At 31.1% G+C, this 15,902-nt stretch overlaps 1 protein-coding gene across 1 annotated transcript; it reads left to right on the top strand.

Moving 5' to 3' along the window:
- The first annotated feature begins 283 nt into the window (after positions 1-283).
- On the top strand, positions 284-1,057 carry LOC145258046 (uncharacterized). Its single transcript, XM_080115771.1, has one exon. The coding sequence runs from the start codon at positions 284-286 to the stop codon at positions 1,055-1,057; it is 774 nt and encodes a 257-aa protein (XP_079971897.1).
- Positions 1,058-15,902: the final 14,845 nt, after the last annotated feature.

A 15,902-nucleotide genomic window follows, 5' to 3' on the forward strand; every position in this document is an offset into this window, starting at 1 on the left:
CAAAGAACTGTTATAAATGTCTATTCCTCAGTATTGTCATCATCGTCGTTATTTCTGTTATTATCCCCGTTATACATGTCCCGTCATACATGTCCCCGATATGCATGTCCCCATTATGCACCCGTCATCTCTTTCAATATGTACTCGCTACACAGCAAGCTATATATGTATATATGGGGGTGTGTATGGGTGTACATGTATGTATGTATGTATGTATGTATGTATGTATGTATGTATGTATGTATGTATGTATGGGATAACGATTCTTAAATCGGCACGGAAGATGCTGGCGAGAGACTTGTTGGATAGGCTCATCGAAAACATCTGCCCGTTAATCATTCCTGAGGTGCAATGCGGTTTCACTGAAAGTAAAGGCACTGTGAATATGATATTTACTGCAATGCAGCTGCAGGAAGAATGTATTGAACAACATATATCACTTCATCAAGTATTCGTGGACCTCATAAAGGCGTTCGATACCTTAAACAGACAGGATTTGTGGGTAATTCTTGGGAAGATTGGATGTCCCCCTAGCTTTGTCAGGATGTTACAAGAAATCCACAGAAATATGAAGGCTTGTGTTGCATTCAGCTGGCAGTTATCTGGGGAGTTTGCCGTTGACAACGGGGTGAAACAGAGGGATACTCTGGCTCCTACTCTATTCTTAATTTACTTTGTAGTACTTCTTGCACGCGTATTTAAGGATTGCGATAAAGATGTCTTTCTTCGCTTTAGGACTCCTTGCAAAGTATTTAATCTAAGAAGATTTAATGTCAAGTCACAAACCTTTGGAGGGCTAGTTAGGGAATTACTCTATGCTGATGATGCTGATTTTGTGTCTCATTCAGAGTGCGATATGCAAAATATAATAGATTGTTTTTCAGCAGCATGTGACGCCTTTGGCTTAATTAGAAGTATTAAGAAGACGAAAGTGATGTTCACCCCTCCACCTGGTGCTCTATATATTGAACCAAATGTCTATGTGGGGGAAACTAGGCTGGATGTTGTGGACACATTTATGTACTTAGGTAGCAGTCTCCAGAGATGGGTCTCTTGATGCGGAGATACGTCTTCGCATCCAGAAAGCTAGCACAGTATTTGGAACACTAGAAAAACGGCAGTCGTGTGATCGTTGCATCTCTGTCAAAACCAAGATCAGTGTTTACTCGACCTGTGTACTTTCTGTTTTACTTTTTTCATCTGAATGTTGGACAACACAACGTCGGCACTTGAAACAACTCGAGAGATTCTATCAGAAATGACTCAGGTGAATTCTCAATGTAAAAAGGCAGTCACTGACACCTGACACGGATATTTTCGAGAAGGCTGAGTGTTTGAGCAAGTAATGTTGATGAGAAACCGGTTGTTCGGATACAAGATGTAAGATTACCTAAACAGTTGTTTTACGGCAAGCTCAAGACTGGGAAATGTCCTCAACATCGATCAAAGAAGCGCTTCAAGGATTGCATAAAAGGCGATCTTAAAGCTTTCAAGATTCCTATTCCGAACTGGGAGATCCTGGCAAAATGCCGGCCTGAATGGAGGAGGCTTGTAAGAGGAGGACATGATTTTTTGCGAGGGAAAGACTCGATTAAACCATCAGAAAGACAATGTGTCGGTTTTGCCCATTGAATTGAACAGTTTGAAATGTGGGGCTTGTAATTGTGTTTATAATTTGATAAGTAAGTCAGATTCTTCTTAGAGTCCATGCTGGTCCTAGTTTTGATGGAAATCGTTCGAGACGAGGCATGAAGCCACTTGATGTAAGTAGTTAACAAGAACGATAGCTAATTATTGCAAAGACAAGAGATGCCTGTTGACATTTAGTTTTGTATACTTACCTTTTTGTTTTCACTGATAATAAGGCTTCCCATCTGATACGAGACATTCTATTTTAAAGAGTCTTTTAGGATTTTAAAAGACACGTGTTTAATCTAGTATCATTAGATGCATGCTTTTTTATGGAAATCACTCGAGACAAGGCATAAAGTCACTTGATGTAAGTAGCTAACAAGAACGAAAGCTGATTATTGAAAAGACAGGAGATGGCAATTAATTTTAGTTTTGAAAAGACGAGAGCTGTAGGTAGGAAGCAAACAGTGAGCAGGAAGAGAATTCATCAACCTTGCAGCCCTTGGAAAGAAGCTACTGGAATAGGAAGGTGCATTACAATAAGGTATTAAAGCAACAATTATGGAGACATTAATTAATCTACAGAGATGCAAGTTTTCATCCATGGCACTGAGAACATTAAGACTCAGTAGTGACATGCGAAGTCGGGAAAGATTTGGCACAAAACACACAAGAAGTAACGTTGCGAACTCCATTTTATTGATTTACGGTTCCGAACTCGACAAGTCCTTGCTTCACAGACGCAGAAGCGAAGACGACAAGAAGACGACAGAAACATATTTCGATTCCTTGATTTTCCTTAGAGTCATGTTCGCCAGGCTGTTGTGCTAATGTAACCTTACCCATACGTTTACAAACGGGACCCGCACATTGTATGCAGTCTACGTCGCAAAGGAAACCAAGACAAAGAATAATTCGAACTCACTTGTAACGACGATATTTATTTCCTCATTCTCCCGCCACGCGTGACTTCTCGTTACGGTTGTGACGTCACCCACGTCTCTTACGTGATCGTCTTATCGGATGTCATCCACGTGTCTCTGTGCTCTCGGGCGTGCTCTCGAACGTGCTCGCTTTCTCTGATGACTGCTCTCTCGAACGTCAGCTCTTTTTTTTTATAGTCTTTCCTTTTTCCTTACCAATGACATCATTTCGCATTTCATATGCATTTGCATACGGGCGTCCGTGCTTTGTTACACTAATGCCGCTTGATGATAAACATCTCCATCGTGGATGGCCTTGTCAGGAACCGGAGTTCCAGGTGGCATGGCTATGACGCTAAGATGTTACCATCTCCACTGCAATTGTGAGGAAGGATTAGCATTTAAGATTCTGATGAGAGGGCTTATGCCACCAACTGACAATCAGCCAATAATCACTTCCCTGTGTTCAAATACTTCCATAAAACCATTCTTTCGCCTACTTACAACGAAGCATCTTTTATTTCGCTGACAATGACTAAAGTAAGGGGTTTTAGTATTCATGTATGGCAAACAAAGGCACGACAAGGTACGACAAATGACTCCTGCTGATTCTCTATTCATGTGATGTTTAAGCACGTCATTTGAGCAACCTAGGATTCTTATATCAAAAACAACATAAAGCAACAAATTTTAACTTATACGAATTGGCATGTTCGTTGTAAAAAAATTGACTGACAAACCGAGATTTGGGGAATGAAATAATTTGTTGCTATATTTACCTTTCATTGTCATTTTTCGTAAGCATTTACTATTAATATAATAATTACCATACAAACATCTACAATTTACAAAAAATAAACACATATTTTTTTCTTTTAACTTTTATGTTTGATTCGTATAATCATTTATTTTTTACAAAGATTTTAGCTCAATAGGAACCATTTGTCTTACCTTAATTTCTCTTGCCTTAATTAGTCGTGCATTCACACGTCGTGCCTAAATATTACACGAATAAAAAATCAGCAAAAGTCATTTGCCGTGCCTTAATTTGTCGTATATGAATAGCAAAACCAATAAAGCATTTTATCCACAATCGTTTTTAGTTTGGGATAGCTGAAGTTGGATTTATTTATTTGATAGCTACTTCGTGTTTAAAGTCTGTCTCTTCTGTATTTTCATTTTTTAAAACTTCATTTATATTTATTTTTTACTTTTTACATTTTTATACTTCTATATAACTTTTCTATATTAGTTTTCTATATTAATTTTCTGTATGAATTTTTTATATGAATTTTCTGTGTTAATTTCTATATCAATTTTCTATATTAGTTTTCTGCATTAATTTTCTATATCAATTTTCTATATTAATTTTCTATATTAATCTTCTATATCAATTTTCTATATTAATTTTCTGTATGAATTTTCTATACGAATTTTCTATATTAATTTCTGTATCAATTTTCTATATTAGTTTTCTGCAATAATTTTCTATATCAATTTTCTATATTAATTTTCTATATTAATCTTCTATATTAATTTTCTATATTAATTTTCTATATCAATTTTCTATATCAATTTTCTATATTAATTTTCTATATTAATTTTCTATATTAATTTTCTATATCAATTTTCTATATTAATTTTCTATATTAATTTTCTATATTAATTTTCTATATCAATTTTCTATATTAATTTTCTATATCAATTTTCTATATTAATTTTCTATATTAGTTTTCTATATTAATTTTCTATATTAATTTTCTATATTAATTTTCTATATTAATTTTCTATATTAATTTTCTATATCAATTTTCTATATTAATTTTCTATATTAGTTTTCTATATTAATTTTCTATATTAATTTTCTATATTAATTTTCTATATTAATTTTCTATATTAATTTTCTATATTAATTTTCTATATTAATTTTCTATATTAATTTTCTATATCAATTTTCTATATTAATTTTCTATATTAATTTTCTATATTAATTTTCTATATCAATTTTCTATATTAATTTTCTATATTAGTTTTCTATATCAATTTTCTATATCAATTTTCTATATTTATTTTCTACATTAATTTTCTATATCAATTTTCTACATTAATTTTCTATATCAATTTTTTATATTAATTTTCTATATCAATTTCCTATATCAATTTTCTGTATTAATTTTGTATATTAATTTTCTATATTAGTTTTCTATATCAATTTTCTATATTAATTTTCTATATTAGTTTTCTATATTAATTTCTATATTAATTTTCTATATTAATTTTCTATATCAATTTTCTATATCAATTTTCTATATTAATTTTCTATATTAATTTTCTATATCAATTTTCTACATTAGTTTTCTATATTAATTTTCTATATTAATTTTCTATATCAATTTTCTATATTAATTTTCTATATCAATTTTCTATATTAATTTTCTATATCAATTTTCTATATCAATTTTCTATATTAGTTTTCTATATTAATTTTCTATATTAATTTTCTATATTAATTTTCTATATTAATTTTCTATATCAATTTTCTATATTAGTTTTCTATATCAATTTTTTATATTAATTTTCTATATTAATTTTCTATATTAATTTTCTATATCAATTTTCTATATTAATTTTCTATATTAATTTTCTATATCAATTTTTTATATTAATTTTCTATATTAATTTTCTATATTAATTTTCTACATTAGTTTTCTATATCAATTTTCTATATTAATTTTCTATATTAATTTTCTATATCAATTTTTTATATTAATTTTCTATATTAATTTTCTATATCAATTTTCTACATTAGTTTTCTATATCAATTTTGTATATTAATTTTGTATATTAATTTTGTATATTAATTTTCTATATTAATTTTCTATATCAATTTTCTATATTAATTTTCTATATCAATTTTTTATATTGATTTTCTATATCAATTTCCTATATCAATTTTCTGTATAAATTTTTATATTAATTTTCTATATCAATTTTCTATATTAATTTTCTATATCAATTTTCTATATTAATTTTCTATATCAATTTTCTATATTAATTTTCTATATCAATTTTCTACATTAATTTTCTACATTAATTTTCTACATTAGTTTTCTATATCAATTTTCTATATTAATTTTCTATATTAATTTTCTATATTAATTTATATACATTTTCTATATCAATTTTCTATATCAATTTTCTATATCAATTTTCTATATTAATTTTCTATATTAATTTTCTATATTAATTTTCTATATTAATTTTCTATATTAATTTTCTATATCAATTTTCTATATTAATTTTCTATATTAATTTTCTATATTAATTTTCTATATCAATTTTCTATATTAATTTTCTATATTAATTTTCTATATTAATTTTCTATATCAATTTTCTATATTAATTTTCTATATCAATTTTCTATATTAATTTTCTATATTAGTTTTCTATATTAATTTTCTATATTAATTTTCTATATTAATTTTCTATATCAATTTTCTATATTAATTTTCTATATTAGTTTTCTATATTAATTTTCTATATTAATTTTCTATATTAATTTTCTATATTTATTTTCATCCATCTTTCAAACTAATGTTAAGATATTAACCCCTTCCTAACCTTATTTGACTTTCTCTCCCTTATCCACACTAGGTCTTAACTCTCTCTTTCTCTCTTTCTCTCTTTCCCTCTCCCTCTTTCTCTTTCTCTTTCTTATGGCACTTATTTATAATAATATATGCTAATATTGTTTTAATATCGCTTAATTTCTAAACACTTAACATCTTTTTAATTAATCCTTTGTATCGGAATTCTTGAGAGCTGACATTAATTCATTGGTTAACGACACAGACTGACAACCTGAGTGTTCAACGTTCGAATCTTTTCCTTTCCACAAAAATCACTTTCACTTAAAATATTGGTAACCTATACGTGGTGACTCTAGTAAGTACCCGATGTATTTCATGAAAGAATTCTAACCAAAAAAATATCGGGGAAACCAATGCCATCAATAGAATCTTCGGATTCACAGGATATTATGATGATTTCAAATCCGGTCTGGGTAGGATAAAAATGGTAGAATTTTTTTTATTTCCACCCAAATAATCGATACCCATATAGGCATTCCTCTCCGCTCCACGATACCCACTTCTCTGACCCGACCTCTCGTAATTTATGTACTCCTTAACAATTAGTGACATGGTGTGAAATTTTAGCTTCATCTGCGATAGGTAAGGCTAAAAATTGTGGATTTCTGCAGGTCTGAAAACTAAAACTAAAACATAGTTTGATGAAGAACATAAACGCATATAAATTATTGCTCTTAATAATAACAAAATGGACACTGATCCAAAACCTGACCCAAGGTCGCGTCGGCATCTTTCGGCGGCTAGCGGAAAAAGCCGACATGACGCTGCCAGACGATAAATTACAAAACGCTGAAAACTTAGACTTACTGAAAGTTTAATTATATGAAAAAATATTTTAATATTTTGTTAAAAAAGGCATATTAATTTTCTTTTCAATAAAGGTTTTAAATAACTATTTTTAGAACGTGTCATAAGAGGACATATTTTTCTCTTAAAATATGAAAAAAATACGATTCATTACATAAATAATAATATAGTTATCGAAATATAATAAATAATAATAAATATGATACAAATATCTTCTTCTCTTCTATCTATCTATTCTTCCATCTATCTTCTTCTCTTCTTCTATCTATCTATTCTTCTATTCTATCTTCTTTCTATATATTCTATCTTCTTTCTATTCTACCTATCTATCTTCGCTTCTTCTTCTTTCTATTCTATATAAATAAAATGAACTCATTTTCCCCCGCGTGAGTTTAAAAATGAAGACATTACATGCAAATGTAATGTGCACAAACTTCAGCACAGGATCTGGGGTGTGTTATAGGCCTATTAAGCTTACACGTCCTCGATAACCGTGCATTCCTATATTTTACCCGGTGAGAATTCACTGCCAAAACCGGTTAGATTCAATGGAAGTTGCAACATCTTTTCTCTCTATTAAATTCCTCCTTTTCCCGCTCCCCATTTACACCGCATCGGATGCGTTCACAAGCAACAGTACGAGGTAACACCGGTTTGGAATCGCACAAGGTTATTTATGCCGTTTTTTTTTTTTTTGTTTTTTATCTTCTTTCCCTGATTTATGCGTTCTGATTTTACCCTAAATAAAATAAAAATATAAAAAGAAAACGCGATTATTATTATTATTATTATTGTTTTCTTTTGGCTTTTCTTTTTGTTAGTGTAAGACGCAACCTGCGGGACTAACCGGTTTTTACTTCCGGTTTTAACGACTCAAACCTTGAAATATAACTGTACCTTTATTTATTATTTTTTTCAAATAAACATTTATTTTTACACAAAGAATTCATTCTTTACTGTTTATTATTACAACGCAACGACATCGTGAATTCACTTGCATTACACTTAAATTAAAATTAAAACAAATAAATCCATTTAGAATTCGAAAAAACAAAAAAAAATCATTTAGAATTCGTTCACTGCGTAATTGATATTTGACTTAATTCACTTTTTAGTTAATTCATCACGTTTTTTTCGTGTTTTTTTTTTGCGCTTTCACCTCAATAATTCGAGTTTGACCCCCCCATCAAAGTTTTTTGGATTTTTCAAACACCCGGGCAATGCTAGACCGTTCGTATTGCATCACGTTAATTTTTTTCATTGTTTTTTTTTCAAGATTTTTTTTTTATAGTTTTAACATTGTTTGTTTTTATAATATTTAAGCAGGGTTTTTACTTCGCTTTGTTTTCATTTTACCACCCCCAACCACACACGCATCTAAAAACCTGGACAACGCCGGGTACCAACCGCTAGTTTATTAATATAGTTAAATATATTAATATAGTAATACTTAAGATATTATATAATAATATAAAATATAATACAAATATTTATTGTTATAGTTAACTATATTAAAATAATAATACTTAAAATATTATATAATAATATAAAATATAAAATATAACAAAAATATTTATTAATATAGTTATATATATTAATAATACTTGAGATATTATATAATAATACAAAATATAAAATATAATACAAATATTTATTAATATAGTTAAATATATTAATATAATAATAGTTAAGATATTATATAATAAAATATAAAATATAAATAATGAATAAATTTATAATAATAATGAAATATTATATAATATAAAACTAAAATATGACTTTACAATTAGAATATAAAAATGTTTTAAAGCCTTTCTAGAGACTATAAAAACAGAACAGAAAAGTATTCTTTTTTTGTTAGCTTCCAGAAGGTTCTAAACTAAAAGTAATCGATTTTTTTTTTGTATTATATGGACTATTATTCTGATCTTGGTTGGGTTTTTTTTTGGGTTTTTTTTTTTGAAACGTTGTGAAAAAAAAACAAGATGAGAATAATAGTCCAAATAATACAAAAAATAATTTTCAATCCTCATCTCAAAAATATGCATTCATCATATATAAAAAAACGGAATGGACCCGAATTTATTAATAATAAAATTTAAAATAAAACTTGGCTATATTTGCTTTTTAAATTTCGAACGGCTGTGTTCGTTGGGAAAACTAAAACTGTGAACAGCCGACTAGGTTCGATCCACAGCTGGGGAAAAGTGTATGTCTAGCTGCACTGATGAGTTGTGATACAAGGAAACAGTACTGTATGTCAACCTTATATATATATATATATATATATATATATATATATATATATATATATATAAGGTTGACAAAAAAGTACTTGCTGTTTTTAATATTAAAATTTTCAGATAAACATATCTCGGCTCAAACTAAATTTATTCATCGAATAATAGAATCAACACTTTTGCCAATGCAAAAAAGTGTATTTATGCCAATAACGTAAAAATCTTGCGTTCTTGTGCCAATGAAGTCGCTGAAGATTTTATTTTTTGTTGTTGTTGTGTGCCGCTTAAGTTTCTGAAACATTTATCATGCAGAAAGTTGTCGAGATGCTTGAAAAAGTGGTTGTCAGTAGGTGAGACGTCTGGAGAGTATGGTGGATGAGACAGAGTTTCGTAGCCCAATTCGTTCAACCTCTGCAGAGTCGATTTAGCAACGTGCGGTCGGGGATTGTCGTGGTGGACAATTGAGCCTTTTCTATTGACTAATGCTGAATATTGTTGCCAAGATTTCTGATGCATTTCATCCATTTGTTGATAGAACTTCTTCGCCTGCATTCCAAAAACTGTAATAGATGAGACCGATTGCAGACCACCAAGCAGTCTGCATGACCTTCTTTTTGTACAACTCTGGCTTCAGGAAGTGTTGTGACGCTTCCTCGGCGTTTGACAACTGTTCTGAGCGTCGCCGGTTGTTGTAAAGAACCCACTTTTCATCGCAAGTCACAACCCGATCGAAAAACGGGTCGTTCTTGTTGCGTAGAAGAATGATAAATGGGTGCCTCACGAATTGAACGACAACAAAAAAAAGTCGTTATGCTGTTAATATATGGTTTGCATTTAATTCGGACATCCATTTGTTTAGTAACGATGTATTTATTTGTATGCTCTGCAGATGGTAAGACACGATTTCAAATTCGGTTTTGACAGAGAAATGCTCTAACTCATTCTCATAGATGGATAAAAGCCTCGTAAAACGGTGCAGGCAATGAGTGTGGATAGGTTTACGTTTGAAAAGCAACTGCGATTGTTTATGATGTAAGTTACTCTGCCTATTTTAGGAATAAATGAACTTACGCAGACACAATAAATACAATTACGACTAATCGGAATCGGACGCATACTCTCTGTGACATATTTTTGTAAATACATTTTTGTTAATTATACCACTGCGTTTGTCTGTATTATGTTCTAACCTTATCCTTGTTATAGCAAGAAAAATGCTCCGCTGAGCTGGCCCATGTTCAAGGGTGCAATGACTAAATAACACCATATCTCATCCTGGCAGCAACAAAGACCAAGAACTTATTCTCGACTGGTTGTGTAGGGTTACATTTTGTAAACAAACACTAAAAAAAGACTAAAGAAATAGTCTATAAAAGTTTCTATTACTTCACAGATGGAGCACACGTACTTACTATGACTCCGGCTCAGAGTGGGCCTGGGAGTAGTTGTAACTGTCGGATAATTGCACATTTCCCTCAAAATTTTCCAAATTATGACGTTGCTACAGTTTGTTTTTTTTTGTAACACTATGGGGTTAAAGATATATAAACACATTTCTCGAGCGGATTGTGACGTGTGATGAGAAGTGGATCCTCTACGACAAACGGCGATATTCGGCACAGTGGTTGAATGCCGGAGAAACACCACAACACTTCCCGAAGCAGAAATTGCACTAAAAAAAGGTTATGGTGACTTTTTGGTGGTCTGCGGCCGGTCTCATCCATCACAGCTTCTTGAATCCGGGTGAATCGATTACGGCGAAGTACTTGCCGACAAATTGACGAAATGCACCAGAAGCTCCAACGTATGTGCCCGAGATTGGTTAATATGAAGGGACCAATTCACTCAATGACAATGTTCACCCGAATGTTGCTCAACTGACCCTGCAGAAGCTGAACGAATAAAGACATATTCACAGGATTTCTCGCCCACCGATTATCACCTTTTCAAGCATCTCGACAACTTCCTGCGCGAAAAATTCTTCAAAGGCCGAGATGATACCGAATCGGCCTTCAATGACTTCATCTCTTCCAGAACTCCGGATTTCTATGCTAACGGAATAAATATTATTTCTCGTTGGCAAAAATTTGTCGATTCTAATGATTCTTATTTCGATTAATAAAGTTTATTGTGAAAGGAGTTATGATCTTTTGAAGTTAAACGTAAAAAAAACGGCATTGTTTTTGCATCAACCTCTAATATATATATATATATATATATATATATATATATATATATATATATATATATATATATATATATATATATATATATATATATATATATATATATAAGACTGTTTAATATCTTGGATATCTCATACCGGATATATCATATTCTCTTTTTTTCCTTCTTTTTTAAAAGGGGGGTGTCTAATCCACACGCATTTCATTTTAGATCCAAAATAATTTCAGTTCTCTGCCAAAAGATTTGTCGATACGCCCACTCGTCCCAGTAAGTGTCTATATCCATCGGTCAGTCGGTCAGTTTGTAGATATAACCGAACGCCATTGTACACTTCGAATCAGCGTAGATTTGATGGACGCGCGTTTATTCTGACTTTACCTATTCTTAGATGCAGGTTCTAATCTTGTCCGAGTCCTTTTTTTTATGTGGATTTTTTTTAGGTTTCCAACCCCGTAGATAACTATAAACAATTTGATCCCAGCAAACATACTTGTCCACTAAAAGAGAGCATAGTGCCCAAATTGTATTGCATTGTTTCCGTATATATATTTATTTATTAAAGAACACTTTTAAATATACGCTATCGCCGGTTTTCAGATATAGCAAAAAATGGTGAATACTCTGACGAACTGCAGACACTTGTGCCCCCACGATGTAGACACCCTCGACAAACCCGACAGGCAGCTAAATCCCACCCCCACACAGTAGAGATCCATAGATGTAAAATATCTTTCTACTCCAGTAGTTTCTTCCCCAGAACCGCTAGACTCTGGAATTCCATTCCTGTCCCTGCTTCCCTAACTGTACTGACATGCAGAAGTTCAAGTGTAACGTGAACCGACATTTTGCTGCCCAAATCCCAACATAGTGCCCCAGTAGTTGCTGCCCCTGATAGTAGCCCTCTACACCAAAGTGGCAATGTGCCTTGTTTGGGGTGAAAATGTAATTTAAAAAAAAACTGATGATAAAGCTGTGCAGCTTTGTTCTTTTCTTGTGATCCTATTCTCGACAAGTACCTATATGTTTCATCTAATGTTTTTTATTAATTTGATTACAAATAAACTCGGTAAAAAGGAAAAGCAGAAAGTGGATTTGGGGTTTATTTTCGGCAATTGTGTAACTCTCGCTTCCTTTATTTTATCCTTTAGTCCTCACACCCCAAGAGCATTGTTTCTGATAAAGATAGAAACATTGTTGTTTTCTGGGCCAAAATCTATTCGATCTAAAAATTATCGCTGAAAAATACTAATTTTTTAACTTCTTACATCAAGTGGCTTCATGTCTTGTCTGGGGCGATTTCCATAAAAAAAAGAAATAAAAGACTAAAGACAATTTTGTCGCCTGCACAGCAACGGATACAGTTTAATTGCTTACCTAATATTTCGCCTTAAATTCCATATTGAATTTCACAAACGAAGCCCCCTCCCAATAATTCCTTTTAAGGACAGTAGCCACATTTGCTGATCTGATTATCACACCTATTATGTTCTAACCTTATCCTTGCTACAGTAAGAAAAATGTTCTGCTGAGCTGGCCCTTGTCCTCTCTAAACTCTACAACAAATCCATTGCCGAATCTTATTTCTCCCCTAAATAGAACATTACCTCAGTGATACCAGAGTTGAAAAGAACTGAACCTTCGCAAAATTATCCTTCCATCAGTTTCTTCTCGCTTTTCGAATCATCAATCAATCCGTCGATAGTTCCCCACCGCGTCATAAATACCTACCTTTATTCTGACCAACAGCATTGATTTGGGTAAGCTCATTCTACTAAGGATATCTTAATGGTCATATGTTATCACTGGATAATTGAGTGAAGCTTAGGCGATACGCTCGATGTGCCCAAAGCCTTTGATAAAATCTAGCCTGGAGGTTTTTAGTCGCGTGCGGGCGACTCTATAAGTCACTCGGTCGGTTGGTTGGTCGGTCGGTAACACTTTTTTGCTTGTCCTTTTTGGTTAAGATCAAATGTCTGTTATTAAAGATCAAAGTGTAGTATCTGTTCCGGCAGATGCTGCACTTAAGATAATTTGTACCAGTCAATGGAGGGGAAACCCTCTATACTGGGACAATTATTATTTTTGGTAACCAGAGTGCCCCCTTTTTGCCTACTTTTAGGGGAGCTGGTTTTTACCTCACATTAAAAACGGCCTTGTGCCTAATTTGCTCAGTGGGGGAGCAAATAAATACCATCTGTTCCGGCAGATATTGTAGGCAAAGACCATATGTGGGGTTTCCCCCACATATAAGACCTTGGTCAATGTAGGGGCAACCCTTCATACCAATTGTCACTATCCAGCTCCCCTACTCCCCGGGGAGTTGGTCCCCATTTCCCCTTCACTCCTCACTTTAAAATCGGTCATGTGCCTAATTTGGTCAGTGGGAGAGCAAATAAATACCTCAAAGTGTAGTATCTATTCCGGCAGATACTGCAATCAAAGACCACATGTGGGGCAACCCCACATATAAGACATTGGCCAATGTTGGGGCAACCCTTCATACCAATTGTCACTGATCGCAGTGTAGTATCTGTTCTTCAGATGCTGCACTTCAATTTCTCGTTCTCTGTTAGTGGAGGAGAAGTCCTTCACGACGTAAACAATTTTTAATTTTTGTTCCTTTTCTCCACGTTAAAAACGACCCTGGTGTCTAACTCTGTCCCGTGGGAAAGCATTGTAAATAGGAACAGCCAGGCATAAATAGTCAACCTCTTTACTGATCCACTTTTTTTAAACAATAATCACATTCACTGTTCCAGGATACATTCTCAATAAACAACTTCTACTAATTCTAATAAAATCAGATTATCAGATGAATAATTATCTAATACTATTCATTAATGATAATTGTCAGGCAGTTTAACCAGTTTATAAATTCCCGTTTCGGTCAGCTAAATTTTTGCTTATGTACATATTACATTTTTTTTATCACTTCATGAAATCCAAATTTAAAATATCCTATATTAGTCACCTAAACTATAAAAAGAATTTTAATGGCAAGAATAGTGTCTGTCAAAAATACGGATGTTTTGTCGGGCCAGATAATCATATTTTCATTTGATTTGCGAAAACAATTCCGTCGATAACTTTCATTACTTTTCCTAGTAAACCACTTATTTACCGTTAAAAATTATTTTATAAATAATATCTGTGTAAAAAAATGTTTGTTTACAATTATTTTATAAATAATATCTGTGTAAAAAAATTTGTTTAAAATATTTTATAAATAATATCTGTGTAAAATTTTTTTGTGTAAAATTATTTTATAAATAATATCTGTGTAAAAATTTTTTGTTTAAAATATTTTATAAATAATATCTGTGTAAAAATTTTTTTCACAATTATTTTATAAATAATATCTGTGTAACATTTTTTGTTTACAATTATTTTATAAATAATATCTGTGTAAAAAATTTTTGTTTACAATTATTTTATAAATAATATATGTGTAAAAAAATTTTGTTTACAATTATTTTATAAATAATATCTGTGTAAAATGTTTTTGTTTACAGTTATTTTATAAATAATATCCGTGTAAAATGTTTAGCAGTTTATTCACAGTCAATATTTTATGCGAATCACATACGATGATAACCATAGTCTATTTTTAGGCGGTATTCTCTTACGAAATCTGTTCAGGCTTTGTGATATATTCTAGTTCACAGGTACTTAGCAATTCACATTTAGCAATTCACATATTTTAAAATAATATTTTAGATATTCCCAGGCAACGCCGAGAAACAAGTCCTGCTAAGATATATATATATATATATATATATATATATATATATATATATATATATATATATATATATCCGACTAAATAAGACACAGTCAGATATTGAAGGAATTTGACACATAACACGTTTTATCAACACACAAGTGGAATGGTCCAGCATATAAAATCAACAGTGAGTTCGTTGCGTTCGAAATGAATGTTTTTTTAGAGCACAATTGAGCCAAGATACTTGAGCAGTTTGAACTTTAATTCAAGCAATTATATAAAATAATTTTATAAAATAAACATAAGGTTCTGTAGGATGGGTTCCCGATTAGAGCAGGCAATTAATTGATTTGATTGAAAGAAATGGGGGATTTCAGTGATTTTGATGACAATAAATGTGGTAGAAGTGAGGAACATTCGTTGATTCGCATTCAATCACACACAGAGGTTAGTATATATATATATATATATATATATATATATATATATATATATATATATATATATATGTATGCATATATGATTAGTTTTTTTGTTTTTTTTCGAAAACCTTGAAAGATTTGGATTTTTAAAAAATAATTTTTAAACGTATTTCGAAATTTTTAAACGTGATTCGATATAATTAAAAATATTTTTTTTTAACTTTAAACATATTTTTGGAAATTTTTAAACGTAATTCGATATAATTAAACGAATTTTTAAGTTTTTAACCAATACCAATACAGATTTTTAAGTTTTT

The sequence above is a fragment of the Euprymna scolopes genome, chromosome 33 (assembly GCF_053919585.1).
Source record: "Euprymna scolopes isolate OS-2025 chromosome 33, ASM5391958v1, whole genome shotgun sequence".
Lineage (NCBI taxonomy): Eukaryota > Metazoa > Mollusca > Cephalopoda > Sepiida > Sepiolidae > Euprymna > Euprymna scolopes.